The sequence below is a fragment of the Syngnathoides biaculeatus genome, chromosome 5, assembly GCF_019802595.1.
Source record: "Syngnathoides biaculeatus isolate LvHL_M chromosome 5, ASM1980259v1, whole genome shotgun sequence".
NCBI lineage: Eukaryota > Metazoa > Chordata > Actinopteri > Syngnathiformes > Syngnathidae > Syngnathoides > Syngnathoides biaculeatus.
Window position 1 is genome coordinate 5,949,032 of NC_084644.1, and position 21,164 is coordinate 5,970,195.

General features: G+C 48.9%; 3 protein-coding genes across 4 annotated transcripts in view; 1 reads left to right on the forward strand and 2 right to left on the reverse strand.

Annotated features, from left to right (window-relative positions):
* The window catches only part of chn2 (chimerin 2), a 29,902-nt gene extending 13,056 nt beyond the window's left edge, over positions 1-16,846 (reverse strand). Inside the window, exons 1-7 of one of the 2 annotated variants that reach the window (XM_061821342.1) lie at positions 16,734-16,846; positions 13,582-13,759; positions 4,647-4,685; positions 2,579-2,634; positions 2,385-2,416; positions 1,812-1,925; positions 1,437-1,707 (exon numbers count right to left, since the gene is read on the reverse strand). In XM_061821342.1, the coding sequence (XP_061677326.1) occupies positions 1,437-1,707; positions 1,812-1,925; positions 2,385-2,416; positions 2,579-2,634; positions 4,647-4,685; positions 13,582-13,630 (561 nt within the window). In that variant the 5' untranslated portion in view covers positions 13,631-13,759; positions 16,734-16,846. Of the gene's footprint in view, positions 1-1,436; positions 1,708-1,811; positions 1,926-2,384; positions 2,417-2,578; positions 2,635-4,646; positions 4,686-13,581; positions 13,760-13,850; positions 14,026-16,733 lie in introns of those variants that run through there. The other variant, XM_061821340.1, reaches the window with a different exon arrangement.
* Positions 16,726-20,473, forward strand: cpvl (carboxypeptidase vitellogenic like). Its single transcript, XM_061821339.1, has 13 exons — positions 16,726-16,840; positions 16,914-17,104; positions 17,174-17,295; positions 17,373-17,490; positions 17,679-17,737; positions 17,804-17,883; positions 17,964-18,030; positions 18,152-18,274; positions 18,340-18,471; positions 19,314-19,412; positions 19,479-19,652; positions 19,773-19,955; positions 20,021-20,473. The coding sequence occupies exons 1-13, from the start codon at positions 16,836-16,838 to the stop codon at positions 20,117-20,119; spliced, it is 1,452 nt and encodes a 483-aa protein (XP_061677323.1). The 5' UTR covers positions 16,726-16,835; the 3' UTR covers positions 20,120-20,473.
* Positions 18,459-21,164, reverse strand: part of creb5b (cAMP responsive element binding protein 5b) — a 64,359-nt gene continuing 61,653 nt past the window's right edge. The window contains exon 12 of the transcript XR_009795201.1: positions 18,459-18,544. The gene's annotated coding sequence lies outside the window, so the exon portion shown is untranslated. The remainder of the gene's footprint in view (positions 18,545-21,164) is intronic.

Consider the following 21,164-nt stretch of genomic DNA (forward strand, 5'->3'; position numbering starts at 1 on the left):
GATTCTTCCCGGAGTGGTTTGACAAGTGGAGTGCTGATTAAAAAAAAAAAAAAAAAAAAAAAAGGATAATTAAGATAAATCTTCATTCATCATTCATCAATCAGCACCTCCGGATCCGAGACCGTGGTCCTCTCTCCGGGTCGGGGATGAGATCAAGTATCTTGGGGTCTCGTTCACGAGTGAGGGGAGAACCGAGATCCGGTGCAGGGTCTGCACTGATGCGGACTTTGTATCGGTCCGTTGTGGTGAAGACGGAGCTAAGTCGATAGGCGAAGTTCTCAATTTACCAGTCGACCTCCGTTCCTACCCTCACCTTGGGCGCGAGATGCGGGTCGCGACCGAAAGAACAAGATCCCAGATATCCCGAGGGTGTCCGGGCTCTCCCTTAGCGAACGGCTGAGAATCAGGGAGCGGCTCAGTGTCGAGCCGCCGGTCCTCTCCGCATTAAGAGGAGCCAGAAGAGGTGGCTGGGGCATCTGATTCGGATCCCTCCCGGACGCCTCCCTGGTGAGGTGTTCCGGGGTGAAAATGATCGGTCATCCAGGAGGGGGTCAGTGTTGAGCCGCTGCTCCTCCGCGTTGAGAGGAGCCGGATGAGGTGGCTGGGAGATCTGATTCGGACGCCTCCCTGGTGAGGTGTTCTGGGCACGTCCCACCGGAAAGAGACCCAGAGGACGACCCAGGACCCGCTGGAGAGACTATGTCACTTGCCTGGCTTGGGAACACCTCGGTCATCGGGCAGGGGCTCAGTGTCGAGCCGCTTCTCCGCCGCATTGAGAGGACCCAGATGAGGTGGCTGGGGCATTTCATCCGGATCCCTCCCGGACGCCTCCCTGGTGAGGTGTTCCGGGCACGTCCCACCTGAAAGAGACCCAGAGGACGACCCAGGACACGCTGGAGAGACTATGTCTATCGGCTGGCTTGGGAACGCCTCAGGATCCCTCTGGAAGAGCTGGGAGAAGTGGCTGGGGAAAGGGAAGTCTGGGTATCCCCGCTGAAGCTACTTGCCCCGCGACCCGACCCGGAGAAGCGGTAGAAAACTGATGGATGGATGGAAATCAAACCACACTCTGTACCGTAAAAAAAAAGTATTAGATTCATGAAGGTACAATTAACCTGTGTTGCCATTCGTACGACAGAATAATTGTGGACTTTCCTGTATGTGTATCAGATTTGTTTTCAAATAAACAGCCCAGATTTCACACCAAGTCATTTTGGAGTGAAATTGACACGAGATCATCAAAATTTCAGCATTCATACTTTTTTTGTCACATTTTAGTTTCGTGGTATGGTACGTGATATTTATCTATTATTGTAAAATGGGTGAGTGCCTTGGCTGTAAAAAGTTAAGCGTTGCTCTTGCTCCGGTCTTGGGCAATTTGTCTTTCAAATGGGGGCTTAAGTGCACGCGGGCCACCGAGACCGCCGCAAACTCACCCTTTCGTCCCTCACGAAGGCGACCCTGCGGGACTCCGTGCGTCCGCGGCTCAGCCTGTGCACCAGCTTGTCCTTCAGCAGCGAGGTGTACCCGAGGTGCTCGTAGATGGGGTTGGCAGTCATTTTGGCGATGTACTCCGCCGCCTTGGTCTCGATGTAGAGCGTGATGAGGGCGTCCGTGACCAGGTCGTGCACCGACTCGAACCTCTTCTCGGCGACGAAGTGCTTGCCATCGTAGAACAGCCTGTAGTTGAGCGTCTGCGGTCCGAATCTAGACGGAGACGCGAGGGGTGAGCGCTTTGTGCCTACTAGTGACGAGAATCTTGAGTTCACGGGGGGGGGGGGGGTTTGGCCCCAGATTGACGCTGCGAGTACCGTAAGGCCAATGTGTGTGACCCGGGCTGTCTTTGGCTCTCCCTGATCAAGTAGGACCCGTCGGCTGCCCTGAGAAGCTCATCTGCATACTCTCGAGAGATCATGCCGTGAAATCTGGGACACATTAGAACAAGGGCTGTCGAACTCACTTTGCTCGTGGGCCACATTGTAGTTCTGGTATCAATCATAGGGCCGTTACGTATAAATATTGAACAGTGTCATCGTGCTTACATCATCAATGTATGAACTAGCTTGGGAATCAGAAATCAATGGTAATGCTATTTTTCTATGCAACTATTCATGTTTGGTAACACAAAAACGCTTGTCATGTCTCAACTTTCCCATTTATGACACACGACAATTTGAAATTTTGATCCCGATTGTTACAAGAATCATGAAAATTGACACTCTAAATTTGGGTTTGCGGGCCACATAAAATCATGCGGTGGGCCGGACCTGGCCCCCGGGCCTCGAGTTTGACACCGGTGCGTTAGAACATTCTGGAAATTTTTTTTGAGAAACTCAACTTTCCCTCCCCCAAAGCACAAGTAGACAAATTAGGTTTACACTCACTCTCTGCCGTAGTATTTGGGCCTGGTTTCTATCTGCAAAACAGAAAACGAGAAAGTCGCTTTTTTGTGTGTTTCGTATAAAAATGGTGCTTCTAATCTCCCACACGGGACGCGGCGACGTTGATACTTCCCGCAACGTTTGCCATCTAATGACGGGTCGAGAGCACGAATCCGCGACGGGACCGGCGCGCTCACCTCCTGGGGACATACGATCCTTTTCGGTCTCGGGGCCTCCTGCTGTAACTGGTACACTGGGAGAGAGACACGCATGCGGATCTTGATGAAGGCCTGCGCGTGTGCAGTCCGGCGCAAGTTGTAATTACTTCAAAATAGTAAATTGGGCCCCGACACAAAGTCGTCGACGTACGTCGGCAAATTATAAGCTGCCAGACAGCAGCAAGTGTGGCGAGCGCAGTTTACAACCGTGAAAGGATGGAAAATAGATAAACTAGCGCTCCAAATGACTCTGAAATCCGCCTTAAAAGTACCACTAACTAAGCGCCCTCGCTGCTTTTGACAAAACTGAAAGACCAGCTGGAAATAAGTCTTTGGTACAGTAGATTGTGCGAGGGGTGGGGTGGGGCAAGGTTTTGTGTCTTTGTCAAACTGACACAAGGTCTGAAAGTCGTCCATCCCTTTGACACAATAAGTGCCGATGGGACCACAGAACGGAACAGAATTCATCCATCCATCCATCCATTTTCTTCACCGCTTATCCTCACAAGGGTCACGGGAGTGGTTGGACCAATCTCGGCTGTCAACTGGTTGCCAGTCAATTGCAGGGCGCATCAAGACAAACAGTCGCACTCACAATCACACCTGGGGGCAATTTAGAGGGTCCAGTTGCATGTTTTTGGGATGTGGGAGGAAACTGGAGTGCCCGGAGGAAATCCACGCAAGCACGGGGAGAACGTGCAAACTCCATGCAGGTTGAGGCCGGGATTGAACCCGGGTCCTCAGAACTCTGAGGCCAAGGTTTTAACAGCTGATCCACCGTGCTTCCTCAGAACATCCATCCATTTTTTAAATGCTTATCCTCACAAGAGTTGCGGGGAGTGCTGGAGCCTATCCCAGCTGTCAACGGGCAGGAGGCAGGGTACACCCTGAACTGGTTGCCAGCCAATCGCAGGGCACACTGAGAGAAACAGTCACACCCACAATCACACTTAGGGGCAATTTCGAGTGTCTGTTTTGGGGATGTGGGAGGAAACCGGAGTTCCCGGAGGAAACCCGCACAGGCACGGACGGGGAGAACGTGCAAACTCCACACAGGTGGGACTGGGATCGAACCCGGGTCCTCAAAATTGTGAGGCCAACGCTTTAACAGCTCAGTGCTGAGTGCTCCCCCAGAACAGAATTATCCATCCAGCCATACGTCTTCTTTGCCGCTTATCCTCACAAGGGTCACGGGGAGCGCTGGAGCCTATCCCAGCTGTCAACGGGCAGGAGGCGGGTTAACACCCTGAACTGGTCGCAAGACACATAGGGACAAACAGTTGCACACATAATCACACCGAGAGGCGACTGAGAGTGTAAAATTAATGTTGCATGTTTTTTGGCGGATGTGAGAGGAAACCGGAGTGCCCAGAAAAAACCCACGCAAGCACGGGGAGAACGTGCAAACTCCACGCAGGAGCGACTGGGATCGAACCCGGGTCCTCCGAACTGTGAGGCCAACGCTTTCACAGCTTGCGCCACTGTCCTGCCCCAGTACAGAATTATTTGACAAATAAATAAATGAAAATACACGCAGACATTTGATATATGGAAAACAGAGGCAAAATGAAATTGCTCCATCGTGTCACACTTTCCATTTGCACTCGTGCGGCTCTCGCAGTCCAAATGATTGGAGCCGCATCAAATATGGAAGAGCGGCTCTATTTCCTCCCACACGGCAGAAAAAAAAAACAAACAAAAAAAAAGAAGCATCGGATGCTGAAGTGGGCGTGAGGAGGATGTTCAGCGGCTCTTCAAAATCCGATTTCCCCCGCCCACCCCCGGCGAGGTGAACCTATTTTACTGGGATCGCGTCTGCCGGCGTTAAGAGACGGAGGCCTCGTCATTCATTTCTCTTACAAAATGACAGCAATTATGGTAGCTGCATGAGAAAGAGGTGGAAAAAAAAAAAAAAAGATTTACATCACAGTTTCAGCACGCATCTCTAAATAGCGGGTGAGCACGCGATATGGATTACAAAATGACAAATACATTCGCCGCGCGGGGGGGGGGGGGGGGCAAATTCATCGGTAATCGTTATACTCACAGTAGGACTTCCATATTGGTGGTTGGTAATCCTCAGGGTCTGCAAAAACACAAAAAAAAAAACGCAAAGCAGGTCACCGCGCCGCAGTCATCGATACATTTCTAATCGGAACAAAAAAAAAAAAAAAATCTGTGCTAAATAATGATGAAATTCATGAAGGTTTGTTGAAAGTCGCGACATTTCTTAAAGATGACAAACGCACGCCGGCACGTCACCGCCGCGACGCCGCACCCTCGCCGCCAAAACAATCCGCGGCACTTACAGGAAAATCAATTGAGCCGCCGGAGGACGTGCGACGTGCAAAATGAATCATATCAACGCGGGGGGTTGGGGGGGGGGGCGCATTCTTGTGCCGTCCACACCCGTCGGACCCCAGGCAGCGGCATGAATCACACCTGAGTGCTCGTAGGCGTCGACTGGTAAGAACTTGTTGGATGTTGCTACTGTGCAACACGCTGACAAATAATACTTCATTTATCTAGCGAGGGGAATTCGATAATAATGTTTTTAATAGCGTCATCAGCTTCATCTGTATGAAAGTAAATATGTGCCAGCAGAATTTGAGGCCAGAAAATCACATTTTCAATAGTTGCTACAATTCGCCGTCTTTAATTTACTGTCCGTGCACACTGATCTAAAATTAAAACCAAAAAAAAAAAAACTGGCTGGCTCATTGGCCACCAAAACCGAAGTCGGCATCCGCCATCTTGATACTCCCAAAACAACCACGCCGACCTGTGCGTTATTCGCCAATTTCGTGGCTGTGAGAAAACATTCCACAGGTAAGTTAGTAAGATTTACTTTGACACTCTTAATGTTTGTTTGTAAAGTTTTTTTTTTTTTTTTAATTATTTTCTGATGATCTTAATTCACTCGAACAAAGTTTTGTTTACGGTTGTTGTTGTTCACTGTTCGCTCTCTGCTTCACCTTTGTAGGCCGACGGTTTTTCGTGAAAAAGCCATATTTTCCCAAAATTCATCGGTGGATAAGCAAAAAAACCAAATTTTCTCTGAAATTTTTGATGAATTTCATAATACAGAACTCTGCACATTGAATTTGATTGTCAAATGCGAGGAAACGAGTTGAAATTTTCTGACGTCGCAGAGACAAATGAACAGTGTTTAGCATGTATTTTCCCATCTTTACAAAAATATATCAAAGTGATTGACTTAAAATGTAATGTTTTTATGACGAAAAAATGCTTGTTTTTTTTTTTTATGTTATGATGACAGTGCTTCATAGCGTACTTTGGGAAAAGTTAACATGTCATGGAAATCGAGCTCTAGGTAATATGCCAGGTTTCTTGCTAGTCACGGTGTTCGATGTCTTTCCTTTGCACTTTGCCTTTTTTGTCTTACCAAGTCAAATTAAAAATCCTTCATATTACCATAATTTAAAAAATGTCAAGCTCACACGACCAGTTTTGATTCTACATGCCAAACCCTGCCATGATCCAACCTGCAAACCACCTTTTGGGAGTACCAAGATGGCGGCCAACTGGCTTCAACCAATCGACATACCGCTCGATGTGTATGCGCTATCCAGTATTTTTCTAGGTCAGTATGTGCGGCACCAGGCAGGGTTACTTCAGGTCAGAACCGAACAGCCAGCCAATCGCAGTTAGGCCTTCTTAGTATGTGACGTCACGTGACTGAGAAAGCATAACTGCGATTGGCTGTTCTGTTCTGTTCTGACCTGAAGTAACCCTGGCTGGTGGCACAGACGGTGAATTTCAGACAGTGAATTGTAGCCGGTTGAATTGTTAACATTGAAAAGTTACACTGAAATACGATTATTGAATATGTGATAACTTTATATTTCAAATTCAAATCCTGGTGGCACATATTTACTTCCATACGTCTGTCTTTTTTAGTCCCGTGCACTTTTTTTTTTCTTCCGTTCTCTATTTTGTTGTTGTGCTGAAGAAGCTTGACAACAACATTCTGGCGCAAAAATCAAAAATATCATTATCATCATCATCATCAGTGAATTGAAGAATGTCGCCGCTTCACTGAAGATTTGATGATCTGCGGCGGATGTCAGAAGCGGGTTCAGTTGTTATAAAGGTCATACATACCAAATGTGTCAAAATGTCAATTTGGGTTGATTTCCTTTATGAAATTGCAAGATCAAATATTGCCCTGGTAGGTTCGCAGAAGGTAAAGATTAAGATATGCGTTGCTGCGAATATCGTTGATGAAATATTCACCGAGGCCGTTCAGCCGGCCGTCGCGCTTCCAGCCTGGAAGGTTGATTCCACGGCAGCTTTTCCAAAGAATTAAAAAAAAAAAAAAAAAAAAAATTGGATTCTTCAAACCGCCCATCCTGCTTAGAATTTCGTCAGGTTCTGCGGCGCGAGAACCTCGACGCATGCGCGCGAGAGCAAATGCAAGCAAACTCGCACGGGTGATGCAAAATACCGGCAAAACATCAAAGGGATCTTCGGAGGAAGCGCCTGACGATGCGGGAGACCCCCCCGAAGAGAATGCAGTTAGATGCATGGCCCTGAGTTCTTCAGCAGTCTACACTCATTCAAAAAATAAATCATATTTACTCAACACGTGAGGAATGAAGACCGAATGCCTTAGCTGACACCTTTTGAGAATTTAAATTTTTTTTTTTTAAAGTGCTAGTTGACCCCGTTATTGCAAAAAAAAACGTTACTTCCTGGTTCTTCTCCAACACAAATGCCTCCAGAAACTGTCATGGCGGGAGATGCAAAAATCCATACACGACAACATCATGATGTGTAGTGAAAAAACGGATGGGTCCATTCATTTTTTAAAAATTAAAAACATACTAAAAATCATGCTTTACGTGTCAGGTAGTACTTTAAGTGCAACTGAGGTGGAATATATGGAAAAACAGGTATAGCCGGTGGGGGGGGGGGGTGAAAAATATAAATGAGACATATTCACTTCACAGTGAAACGATTTTTTTAAAATTAAATTTTAAATAACTTTAAAATATAATTTATTATAGTTGACTGAAAATACATTTTTTATTTGAAATACTGGAAAGTACATTTCCACAGTATTCTAATTTTTTATGACGTACATTTCATAAGCCAAATAGCACAAGTCCAAATTTTGTTTTAACTTACTTGGAACTAACTAACTTGTCTAAACCTAAAAAAAAAATAAAAAAATAAAAATATCAATGTGCTTGCTAAAAATGTTTTTTCCCCCTTTATGCCTTCGTAGATTATCACATTAATCCACAAAATTTGAATCGGGGCAAGTGGCCATATTCTTGCTGATGGATTTTGTTGCATTTGTCCCCACCCATCCATCCATTTTCTTAGCCGCTTATCCTCACGAGGGGCGTGGGAGTGCCTGAGCCTATCCCAGCTGTCCACGGACGGGAGGCGGGGTACACCCTGAACTGGTTGCCAGGGCACATCGAGACAAACAGCGGCACTCCCAAACACACCGAGGGACATTTAGTGTGTCCAGTTCATGTTGCGTGTTTTTGGGATGTGGGAGGATACCGGAGTACTCCAAACTCCACACAGTGGGGTCGAGGATCGAACCCAAGACCTCAGAACTGTGAGGCAAACGTGTTCCGGGTGATCCACCGTATCGCCATTTGTCCTCACCCCCACCCCAAAAAAACCCTGCAAATACCACTCAGATTAAACATACTTTTTTTGAACCATAAAAACATGGCACGATTGTCAAGAATAGTGAAAGGCCACAAATGGGGTGTGGATACTTTTGACAGCCTGTTGGCACTTTTTCCATCAGCCTATTCACTTGCATCTGCGCATGTTGGTGACATGCACGCTGTCCTTTCTAGCAACACGTACATGTAAAGATTATAAATATAGTTTCATAGCATTGTAAAACAGCTCGGCTATTCGGCCAATGAGATGAGAGCATCGCCAGCCAGTGTTGATTCCCCACGTGAGCGCCGGTGTCGTTCTTATCAGGACTTCGACGGCGCCAAACGCATTGCACAACGGCACTGTTAGCGTCCGTCATCGAGCCGATCGACCGCCGCCAAACTTTTGGCCCGTTTGTCCTCTCAGCTCGTCGGCAGCGCTCCAGCCGAGCCGCAAGACAAAACTTAGCGGAGGCCGAGAAAAAAAGCAAAAAAATTTGCTTTTGCGGCGGCGATAAAACGCTGGATTTTTTTCTCCTCCTTTTTTCGCCCCCAAGTCGGCTTTGGTGGGATGATGGCGTCCTTCATGGTACCGTTTTAGTGTTACTGAAGATTTAGAATTCTCACCTTCATCATTCAGAGGACGAAGGGAGGCGGCAGACAGGGAGGGGGGAAATTAATATTCCACTTTTCAGCAATAACAAACAGGGACCAAGCCCAACCTATGCTGGAACTTCTTCTTTTCCTTTCGGCTTGTCCCGTTAGGGGTCGCCACAGTGTGTCGTCTTAGATGATGGCGCAGTTTTTACGCCGGACTCCCTTCCTGACGCGACCCGTCTGCAGTTATGCGGGGAGAGAGCTGGAGCCTATCCCCGTTAATTTTGGGGGAAACCCTGAACTGGTCGCCAGTCAGTCAGTCGCAGGGCAGATATCGACACCATCAGTGAGCGGGAATTGATCCCACGCTGCCTGCACCACTGACTGTTCCGAACTATACTCGAACAGATGCTGAAAATTATGCAGAATTACAAACCATAAATGGAAAAATGCATCACTTTCCACAAATATGATTTCTTACGGGATGGGATAATCGCCACCTGAATATTTTCAAGACGGTTTCTTTTAAGTGCCTGGAAGAGTTTGGAAACGTGACGTCGTATTGTGATTTTTCGGGTCTGCAGGTGGGAGAGAATCAACAGCACCCCTGCTGGTCACAGCCAAGTAGTGCGCTACAACCATCCATCCGTTTTGCGAGCCGCCTATCCTCACGAGGGTCGCTATGTTTGACCTCAACTGGCTCCAGATGCCGTTTATCATCCATCCATCCATCCATTTTGTACCTCTATTCCCGGTCAGGACCCGGTGGAAGTAGTTTCAGCAGGGATACCCAGACTTCCCTTTCCCCAGCCACTTCTTCCAGCTCTTTCGGAGGGATCCTCAGGCGTTCCCAAGCCAGCCGAGAGACATAGTCTCTCCAGCGTGTCCTGGGTCATCCCCGGGGTCTCTTTCAGGTGTGACATGCCCGGAACACCTCACCGGGGAAGCGTCCAGGAGGCATCCGGATCAGATGCCCCAGCCACCTCATCTGGGTCCTCTCAATGCGGCGGAGAAGTGGCTCGACACTGAGCCCCTGCCCGATGACCGAGGTGTTCCCAAGCCAGGCAAGTGACATAGTCTCTCCAGCGGGTCCTGGGTCGTCCTCGGGGTCTCTTTCCGGTGGGACGTGCCCGGAACACCTCACCAGGGAGGCGTCCGGGAGGGATCCGGATGAAATGCCCCAGCCACCTCATCTGGGTCCTCTCAATGCGGCGGAGAAGCGGCGCGACACTGAGCCCCTCTCGGATGCTCGAGGTGTTCCCGAGCCACCCGAGAGACCTAGTCTCTCCAGCGTGTCCTGGGTCGTCCCCGGGGTCTCTTTCAGGTGTGAGATGCCCGGAACACCTCACCGGGGAAGCGTCCAGGAGGCATCCGGATCAGATGCCCCAGCCACCTCATCCGGGCTCCTCTCAACGCGGAGGAGCAGCGGCTCGACACTGACCCCCTCCCGGATGACCGATCTTTTTCACCCTGTTTATGAATTCCACGCAATCAACTCATTTATTGCTACACGTGATTAAAAGAAAAAAAATCTCTTCCTCAGACGTGACCGATCGAAATGGAACGACAAAGGCCGTGCAATGAAAGGAATGCGTGCCGTCACGCGGGAAGGTCGGGCGCTATCGCCCCCCCACCGCGGACGCGGCGTTCTTGCAAAGCCCGTCAGGTCACGTGACTGTCAGCGAGCCGTAGACGAGCTTTTGCTAACCAGCCAAGAGGAAGGAGAACAACAACGGCATTGTTGCTGCCACGGTGTGTGTGTGTGTCGGCAGTAGGGAGGCCATCTGTGTATGATGACCCTGATCCAAAAGGAAAAAAAAAATTTAAAAAAAATAAAAAAAATCAAAGAATTAAAGCAGATAAGAGGTAGCAGGTAAAATCGACCTCAGTTTCGTAAAACACGAAATCACGCCCGACACAATTTCACACGCTGGAGAGGAAGGAAAAAAAATGCAAGTAGTGGAAAGATTTTTGAGGTGAACGGTAGTATTTAGCGGAAACATGTGCTGGGTGGCGTGGAAGGCAGAACGTCAGCTTTAATTCCAACTCCTTCCAACTGTGCTGGCGTTCACATCCCAAAGCTCAGGGTGTACTTTTTTGTCTTTACTCCATCCCATAATTTATCTCCCGAGAGCCATATGGGAAATGGAGCATTGTTGCGAGCGTACACGCTTCTGTTTGTAGCTCTGCCAAAAATGTGTTTTTCACATTTGGGCTTTTTTTTTTTTTTCCCCCAGGCGAATACGGCTCACCAAAGACGGAACCAATCGTGCGCGTATCGCGTCCTGTCGCGTCCTTCACCCAGACAAAACCCGACGTCGTGTTTATCCGTACTCGCGACGTCGCCGGCGAGGGGGCGCGAGCCAAAAAAGCGCTTCCTTTGCAGCCAGAACAGACGGCCTGATTTGGGTCAGCGAACAGCGCCGGCCAGGATTCATTTTTTTGCCTCGTGGTGGAGATTATTCAAATGTCGAGTCCGCCTGCCAAAAAGCTCCCGCTTGAAAATAATCATACCCTTGTGACAACCACTCCATCCCTGGCGGCGGCGCGGCGAGTAACCTCTGATAATTACGCCGGGTAGTAATGACAGCCCTCGAAGAGAAAACGTCTTTCCTCTTAAAGCAGAGAAGTCGGCAAATTGCGCTTTCCGAGGCGCGCGCGTGAAATCGTGCTAAGCGAAACGCGGTCCGTACCTCGGGCTCGGTCGACGCGCCGCGGCCGTGGAAAGGCACGCCGGGGAAAACGTGAAACTGCCGTGGGCCGCGAGCGTTGTTTCAACGTACAATATATGTTTGGTTTGCAAACCGAGGTCACGTTTTCCATTGAAATGAATGGAAGTGGAGTAAATCGGGGCGGCACGGGGCCTTAGCTGGTAAAGTGTTGGCCTCAAAGTTCTGAGGACCCGGATTTGATTCCGGCCCTGCCTGTGTGGAGTTTACACGTTCTCCCCTTCCTTGCATGGGTTTTCTCCGGGCACTCGGGTTTCCTCCCACATCCCAAAAACATGCGACATTAATTGGACACTCTAAATTGCCCCTAGGTGTGATTGTGAGTGCTGCTGTTTGTCTCCATGTGCCCTGCGATTGGCCGGCAACCAGTTCAGGGTGTACCCCGCCTCCTGCCCGTTGACAGCTGGTATAGTCCAGCACTCCCCCGCGACCCTTGTGAGGATAAGAAAATGGACGGATTGAGTAAATCGGTTCCAGCTTCAGAAAAAAAGTCATTCGTTGTGGTTGCTAGCAAATAACCACGCATCGTCTTTAGCCCGATGGCACGCAGCGTAAGCTTTGGGAAGCCAGTTGCAATTTTTTCGGCGTGCAGCGTTCACGGTGGATGCAAACGAGGCTGTGTAGTCTCGCTATATCGCAGGTGTCGAACTCAAGGCCCAGGGGCCAGATCTGGCCCGCCGCATGATTTTATGTGGCCCGTGAAGTAAAATTATGAGCATGAACGTCGGTCATTTTTGTTCAAATCTGTACCAAAATATCAAATTGTAATATCCATCCATCCAGTTTCTTTGCTGCTTATCCTCACAAGAGTCGCGGGGAGTGCTGGAGCCTATCCCAGCTGTCAACTGGCAGGAGGCGGGGTACACCCTGAACTGGTTGCCAGCCAATCGCAAGGCACAAAGAAACAAACACTCACAATCACACCTAGGGGCAATTTAGTAGCATGTCTTTAGGATGTGGGAGGAAACCGGAGTGCCCGGAGAAAACCCACGCAGGGACGGGGAGAACATGCAAACTCCACCCAGGCGAGGCCAGGATTGAACTCGGGACCTCAGAACTGTTAGCACAAAGCTTTACAGCTGCTCCACCGTGCTGCCAAAATGTAATATCATAAAAGATAATGTTGAGATATTGCAAGCATTATTGTGTACCCCAACATCAGCAATACTTTAAAAACACATCAACCTTGAGTTCTAATTCCAAAACTAGCTCAGAAATTTCACGTGTAAATATAATAAGGCGAAGGATTTTCATGGTTTCACACTCATAACGGCCCTTTGATAAAAAACGTAACTACAGCGTGGCCCGGGACAAAAAAAAAAACAAACAAAAAAAGAGTTTGACACCCCTGCGCTATATTGACGATTTTCACCAATCGTGGGTGGTTGTCGAATGAATCCCAAGTGATAACCCCAAAATGTTCCGTGTAAACATTTTTGCCTCCTCGGAATGAAATGTTGAATGTTTGGGGCAAAAATCAAATCTGGGGACCCCGGTGTTATGGCGACCAATCTCGGGCGCTATTTTTTTTTTTTTTTTCCACTCTTACACCGGCAGCACCTCAAACCGCACAATGTAAACTGGCTCTCAAAAGATGCAAAAACTGAACCTTTTTACATTGACAAACAATTGCGGGGGGGGCTAATCCGAAACCCACATCTTTCGAATGTGATCGGATTCTTTAAAAAGGGGCGTCGCGTAAGCTCATCTTGACATTTTGGGGTTTTGGGCACCCCGCAGAACTTCCAAACTCGGCGCCGCAAGCACGCACGGAAAGTGGAGCACGCGTGCCAAGCCGTGATGCGCCCTTGCACGAGCCGCCGCCGGCCGAGTGGAAGGCGAGTCACCAAACTCTGGACGCGATCGACAGCGAGGCGACAAATTCGACATGCTTCGCGTTTGCGTGTGCAGAAATAAGGCGGCGAAAAGAACTGGACCAGGCTTATTGTGGTTTAGCTTGCCGATGAGGGGATGATACGAGAGGGTGGATTTCAACTCTCCTTACCAGATGACAAGGAGGAACCGGAGAGGCTGGAGTTGCTGGAGGCTGCCATCCCGTCGCCTCCGCGGCCTCAGTGCCGCCCCGCCGAGGTGCGCTCTCGGCAGCAGCTCCTGCCCGGCGCTGCCTCCATGTCACGGATCCGCGGCGGCTTATCGTGTAGCAATCCTCGCGGAGCCTCAAACTGGTGCACGGAAGGGTAAAAAAAAAAATACAATAAAAAAAATAAAATATGGATATAGTTTTAAAAAAAAAAAAGGCGCAGCAGAGCCAACCTCGCGGGGGTGAAGGGGCCACCGAATGCGGCTCACATGTCGCCTGGTTGCGGATGCGAAAGGACGGCGGGCGGCCTGCCTCCATGTGCCCGCAGGACGCTCGCAGGATCAACACACGCCGCCGCACAAGCGCGGACGCGCCTTCTTAAAGCGAAAGTTCCCAAACGACTCGCACGGGAGAGCAAAAACAAGCCCGCCGAGTTGGGCTTGACGACGAATATCGGGGGGGGGGGGGGGGACGCGGGACGCACACCCCCACTGGGAATTCTTACTCCATGACCAAGAAAAAGAAATTTAAACATTGTAAATTGAGTACACTTCATTCAAACGTTATGTGACGTCAGGTGAGAATTCGTCTGAGGTGTAATAGCGCCATCTGCTGTGTCTACTTACTCATTGCGATGACATCACTTCTACCTTCTCAGTCCGCAACAAGTTGAGAACGCAAGAGTACTGCAATAATATTTTGCCTGAATCGATCCATCTATTTTCTTTTGCCACTTATCCTCACGAGGGTCGCGGGGAGAGCTGGGGCCTATCCCAGCTGTCAACGGGCAGAAAGGGGGAGTACGCCCTGAACTGGTTGCTTGCTGGCCAATCGCAGGGCACATCGAGACAAACAGCCGCACTCACAATCACACCGAGGTGCAATTTCGAGTGCCCAATTGATGGTGGATGTTTTTGGGATGTGGGAGGAAACCGGAGTGCCCGGAAAAAAAAACACGCAGGCACGCGGGGGAACATGCAAACTCCACACAGGTGGGGCCGGCATCGGACCCAGGTCCTCGGGACTGTAAGGCCGACGCTTTACCAGCTGAGCCACCGTGCCGCCAAGCAAGTGTACCGTAATTTAATATGCCTCAATCGTGAAGCTAAAATAAATACCCAAGTAAACACAGCAAAATATCCATGACTGCATTGCATTATTATTGCATTTTTGCATTGCTCTATGTAGTTCATTTTTGAGTAAATAAATCAGTAACATGTTTTGAATAAATTTGTTTACTTTATATCGCAGGTACAATGCTACTTTGAATAAAGTTTTTTCCATCCATGCATTTTATCGCGCTTATCCTCACAAGGGTCGCAGGGAGCGCTGGCGCCAATCCCAGTTGTCATCGGGCAGGAGGCGGGGTACACCCTAAACTGGTCGCCAGCTAATCGCAGGGCACATGGAGAGAGACAACAATTGCACCCACAATCACACCTGGGGGCCATTTAGAGCAGGGGTGTCAAACTCATTTTTGTCACGGGCCACATTGAGGGCCGTTATGGTAAAACCATAGAAAACTTGAATCGCCGCATTATATTTACACATGAAATTTATAAACTAGTTTTGGAAACAAAAATCAAACGTAATGGGGTTTTTCCAACCATTGTTCATGTTTGGTAACACAAAAATGCTGATAATATCTCAACATCATCATTTATGATATATGACAATTTGAAATGTTGGGACATATTTTTACAAGAATCACAAATTTTCACACCGATGACTCGCCTTCGCGGGCCACATGAAATCATGTGGCGGGCCGGATCTGACCCCCCGGGCCTTGAGTTTGACACCCGTGATTGAGAGTGTCCAATTATTGTTGCATGTTTTTGGGATGTGGGAGGAAACCGGAGTGCCTACCCGGAGGAAACCCACGCAGGCACGGGGGCAACATGCAAACTCCACACAGGTGGGGCCGGCATCGGACGCAGGTCCTCGGGACTGTAAGGCCGACGCTTTACCAGCTGAGCCACCGTGCCGCCAAGCAAGTGTACCGTAATTTAATATGCCTCAATCGTGAAGCTAAAATAAATACCCAAGTAAACACAGCAAAATATCCATGACTGCATTGCATTATTATTGCATTTTTGCATTGCTCTATGTAGTTCATTTTTGAGTAAATAAATCAGTAACATGTTTTGAATAAATTTGTTTACTTTATATCGCAGGTACAATGCTACTTTGAATAAAGTTTTTTCCATCCATGCATTTTATCGCGCTTATCCTCACAAGGGTCGCAGGGAGCGCTGGCGCCAATCCCAGTTGTCATCGGGCAGGAGGCGGGGTACACCCTAAACTGGTCGCCAGCTAATCGCAGGGCACATGGAGAGAGACAACAATTGCACCCACAATCACACCTAGGGGCAATTTAGAGCAGGGGTGTCAAACTCATTTTTGTCACGGGCCACATTGAGGGCCGTTATGGTAAAACCATTGAAAACTTGAATCGCCGCATTATATTTACACATGAAATTTATAAACTAGTTTTGGAAACAAAAATCAAACGTAATGGGGTTTTTCCAACCATTGTTCATGTTTGTTAAAACAAAAATGCTGATAATATCTCAACATCATCATTTATGATATATGACAATTTGAAATGTTGGGACATATTTTTACAAGAATCACAAATTTTCACACCGATGACTCGCCTTCGCGGGCCACATGAAATCATGTGGCGGGCCGGATCTGACCCCCCGGGCCTTGAGTTTGACACCCGTGATTGAGAGTGTCCAATTATTGTTGCATGTTTTTGGGATGTGGGAGGAATGCCGGGAAAGACCCACGCAGGAATTCTAAGAACGTGCAAACCCCGCACAGGCGGGGGCCGGGATTTGAACCTCGTTCCTCAGAAGTGTGAGGCCCACGCTTTAACCACTTGCCGCACCGTGCCGACCTAACGAGGCTAGCTAACAGTAGTTGATTAATCTTGGAACCAACAAGCCAACTAGGGCAAAATGCATCCAAAATGTCCAATTTCTACCGGATAACAAGCTAAAATTCCAACTCAAAGGCTCCTAAATATTAATTTCACCGAGCTGAATCGAACAAAGCTGTGATATCAACTTTTAATCAGTTAACTAAATGTTTTGCTCCAACCAGTTACGAACCTGCAAGCCACCGCTCCGGGAAAAGCGCGATGTCGGCCAAACGATCACGTGAGCGTCCCCCGTGTTGTCATGTGACTCGGGTCCACGTTTAGAACGACAAACATGAGGTGAGGTCTCGCTTCTTCTTTTTTGTTGTTGAGTATTTCCCAAACTGTCGTCTCCCGTCGTTTCACGCGACAGACCGCGGCCGGGAGTGGAAACCTTTTGCGTCTTGCTGCTCGTCCTGTGGGCCGTCGCGGTTCCGGTCCGAGCGCGCGGACGCTCGTCGTTTTTCGGCAAAAAATGGCCCAACGTCAGCGGGGTCAAGGGCGCCGACCCCGGCGCCCCTCTTTTTCTCACCCCGTACCTGGAAAAGGGCGCCATTGACGAAGGTACGCGATCTTATTAAAAAAATCATCTTCGTTATGATTATGATTATTATGTTGCTGTTGTTGCTTCAGCCAGGAAGTTGAGCTTGGTTGGAAATCTGCCCGGCCAAAATGTGAAGAGTTACGCCGGCTACCTGACTGTCAACAAGGAATACAACAGCAACCTCTTCTTCTGGTTCTTCCCGGCACTCAAAGTGAGCCCAAGCGCTCCGAAACCGGGCCCGCTTGCCCAAGTGGGTCGCGGCGTTCATCTTTGCTTGACCCGTTTCAGCCGTCCCGCGACGATCGGGCCCCCGTCCTGCTGTGGCTGCAAGGGGGCCCCGGAGGCACCTCCCTGTTCGGACTCTTTGTGGAGCACGGACCTTACGTGGTTTATAAGAACATGACCGGTAAGGAGAAGTTCCGCCGTCCTTGAGTCGTCGTTTGATTCCGATGAACTGTGCAAAACTGCATTTTCTTTATTGTATTTTATTTTGTTTCGTTTTATTATTTTTTTAATTAAATATAATTTTTTTTTAAATTTTGTTTTTTAAATAAATTGTATTTTTATTTTTATTATTTTTTTGTGTTGTTACAGTCAACCTGCGGGATTACGCCTGGACTGCGAAATATTCCGTGCTATACGTCGATAATCCGGTAGGTATTTTAACGTTGGCGGTAGTTTTGCGTGAAGCGCGTGAAAATGGGCTTTCCCGGTTCCAGGTGGGAACGGGTTTCAGCTTCACGGACGACGAGCGCGGTTACGCTCAGAATCAGGACGACGTCGGCAGAGATCTGTACAGGTGCGACGCTGTGCCCTCCATTTTATTTGTTTTTATGATCGGCTGGCGTTTTAATAATTGTCTTATTTGTGCGTTCCAAGCGCTTTGACGCAGTTCTTCCGACTCTTCCCCGAATACCAGTCCAATGACTTCTACGCGACCGGAGAGGCGAGTCATTCTGTCGCTCGAGCCGTTCAGGACCCCCCCCGAGGATCGCCTGGATATGCTTTTTAAAACGTCATATTTTGCCTAATGGATGACGAAAAACCAATTCCCGTGTCTGTCGCAGTCCTACGCCGGGAAGTACGTTCCCGCCGTCTCGTACTACATCCACAAAAACAACCCGACTGCCGAGGTCCGGATCAACTTGAAGGGCATGGCCATCGGCGACGGCCTGTGCGACCCGGAAATGGTGCGTCCGCGCCGAGGCGGCCGTCCGGCGGTTTGGTCCGCTAACCTTCGACCTCTCGTTCTTAGATGCTGGGCGGCTACGGCGAGTTCTTGTACCAGACGGCCATGATCGACGAGGCCCAGAAGCGCTACGTGGACGCGCAGACCGACCTGGGCGTGCGGTTGATCCGGCAGCAGAGGTGGCTGGAGGCTTTTCAGGTGCGTCGCAATCTTCCGACCATCCGTTTTCTTTGCCGCTTATCCTCACAAGGGTCGCGGGAAGTGCTGGAGCCTATCCCAATATTATATATTAATAATTATTATTATTAATTAATTAAAATAATGTAGCTCAATTAAAAAGTGCCTTGATGAAAATGTGCTTATTACTTAAAATAATTTCAAGATCAAAAATATGTATTATGTGTCATAAAATAAGTAAGTCGATTATGCCTGTTCCTAAGTTATGAGCGATCTAGATTGAATCATCCATCCATCCATTTTCTTTTGCCGCGTATCCTCACGAGGGTCGCGGGGAGTGCTGGAGCCTATCCCAGCTGTCAACACGCAGGAGGCGGGGTACACCCAGAACTGGTCACCAGCCAATCAAGGGGCACATCGAGACAAAACATCCGGACTCAGAATCACACCAAGGGGCAATTTATCAATCCATCCATTTTCTTAGCCCCTTATCCTCACGAGGGTCGCTGGGAGTGCTGGAGCCTATCCCAGCTGTCGACGGGCAGGAGGCGGGGTACACCCTGAACTGGTTGGCAGATGGAAACAAATGACCAATCGCACCTACAGGCAATTTAGAGTGTCCAATTAATGCTGCGTGATTTTGGGATGTGGGAGGAAACCGGAGTGCCCGGAGAAAAGCCACGCAGGCACGGGGAGAACATGCAAATTCCACACAGGGAGGGCCGAGATCGAACCCGGGTCCTCAGAACTGCGAGGCTTTCCAGCTGCCCCACTGTGCCGCCCCAGTGGAACTACTCAAATCCAATTTTCCGCAAAACTTGTTGAATTTCTGTAGTTTAGCGCCCTCTGCTGTCCGCCGCCAGGTTTTCGACAGCTTGCTGAACGGCGACGTGGCGGCGTTCCCGTCCTTCTTCCAGAACGCAACCGGCTGCAGCAACTACTACAACTACATGTTATGTCAGGTACGCTGCATGGAAGTAATAAATAATATTTTGAAAACGACTTCTGGTCCGTACCGGTTCCGCCAGGAACCCGAAGACCAGGAGTACTTCTCCGCGTTCGTGACGCTGCCGGCGGTGCGGCGCGCCATCCACGTGGGCGGCCTGGATTTCCACGACGGCTCGCGCGTGGAAAAGTACCTGCTGCGGGACGTGATGAAGAGCGTCAAGCCGTGGCTGGGCCTGCTCATGGACCGCTACAAGGTCCGATAATGACCAATGACGGAACCAAATGGACGTATATGCGTAATTTTGGGGGCGGACCGGATTCTTTGATGTGATGGCGGACTTGGCTCGGCCCTGACTTGTTCGGACCCCCTCCAGGTACTGATCTACAGCGGCCAGCTGGACGTGATCGTGGCGGCTCCCTTGACCGAGAGGTTCCTGCCCACCGTCAACTGGACCGGAGCGGCCGCCTACAGGACGGCGCCGCGCTTCCCCTGGAAGCTTCAGCCCCAAGACAAAGAGGTGGCCGGCTACGTCCGGCAAGTCGGGGAGTTCTACCAGGTGGGCCCGTCGGGTCGCAACGTGGCGGGCAGACGGAGGTCACGACGTGTGCTCGTATCGCGCAGGTCGTGGTCAGGGGAGGCGGACATATTTTGCCGTACGACCAGCCGGCGAGATCTTTCGACATGATGGACAGGTTCCTGTCGACGCGAGGCTGGAAGTGAGGCGAGCGGTTGCAAATCAGGTTCTTATTGATGCTGCTGCTAATCTCCGGATCCGATTTGAACGAGCAATTTTTCTTTTATGAGATCGTCGCCAGTCTTTTAATCATATCTTCGATTTTAAAGCATTTGAAACATTTTGACCTCACGAGTGAATTTTAGTAAACTGAATTTTTTTTTTTTTTTTTTGTATTTCGCTTGAACTGGCATGAAATTAAAATGCACCATTCAAAAACATTTTTGTCTCGACGTTTTCAAAGTTTACCTGTAGTAACCATAACAACCACCAAGTGGCGCTGTAGGCAAAGCTTTTATTTTTGTCTTCCCCCAATTCACAAATACGATCTCGTGATCATAATTTGGGCAAAAAAAGTAAAAATAAATTATATTATTATTATTATGATTAATAATTATTATTAATTAAAATGTAATTAAATTAAAAAGTGCCTTGAAAATTTGCTCATTACTTGTTATTTATTTAATGATTAAAAATAATTTTAATATAAAAAAACATGTATTACGTGTGATAAAATAAGTAAAAGTGATAAGTCGTTTATGCCTGTTCCTAAATTATGACAGATCTAGAGTGAATCATCCATCTATCCATCCATTTTCTCTGCCCCTTATCCTCACGAGGGTCACGGGGAGTGCTGGAGCCTATCCCAGCTGTCGACGGGCAGGAGGCAGGGTACACCCTGAACTGGTCGCCAGCCAAACGCACGGCACATCGAGACAAACAGTGGCACTCACAATCGCACTGAGGGGCAATTCAGCCATTTTCTCTGCCGCTTATCCTCACGTGGGTCGTGGGGAGTGCTGGAGTCTATCCCTGCTGTCGACAGGCAGGAGGCGGGGTACACCATGAACTGGTCGCCAGTTGATCGCAGGGCACATGGAGACAAACAGTCGCACTCACAATCAGACCTAGGGACAATTTAAAGTGTCCAATTAATGTTGCACGTTTTGGGGATGTGGGAGAAAACCGGAGTGCCCGGAGAAAACCCACACAGGCACGAGGAGAACAAACTCCTGCTTATTACTTTATGAA

What these genes read in the sequence shown, in the direction of transcription:
- cpvl (XM_061821339.1), top strand. An exon ending in GGTTTATAAGAACATGACCG is followed by an intron (nt 17,491 to 17,678) that starts GTAAGGAGAAGT and finishes GTGTTGTTACAG; the next exon opens with TCAACCTGCGGGATTACGCC. An exon ending in AAGTCGGGGAGTTCTACCAG is followed by an intron (nt 19,956 to 20,020) that starts GTGGGCCCGTCG and finishes CGTATCGCGCAG; the next exon opens with GTCGTGGTCAGGGGAGGCGG.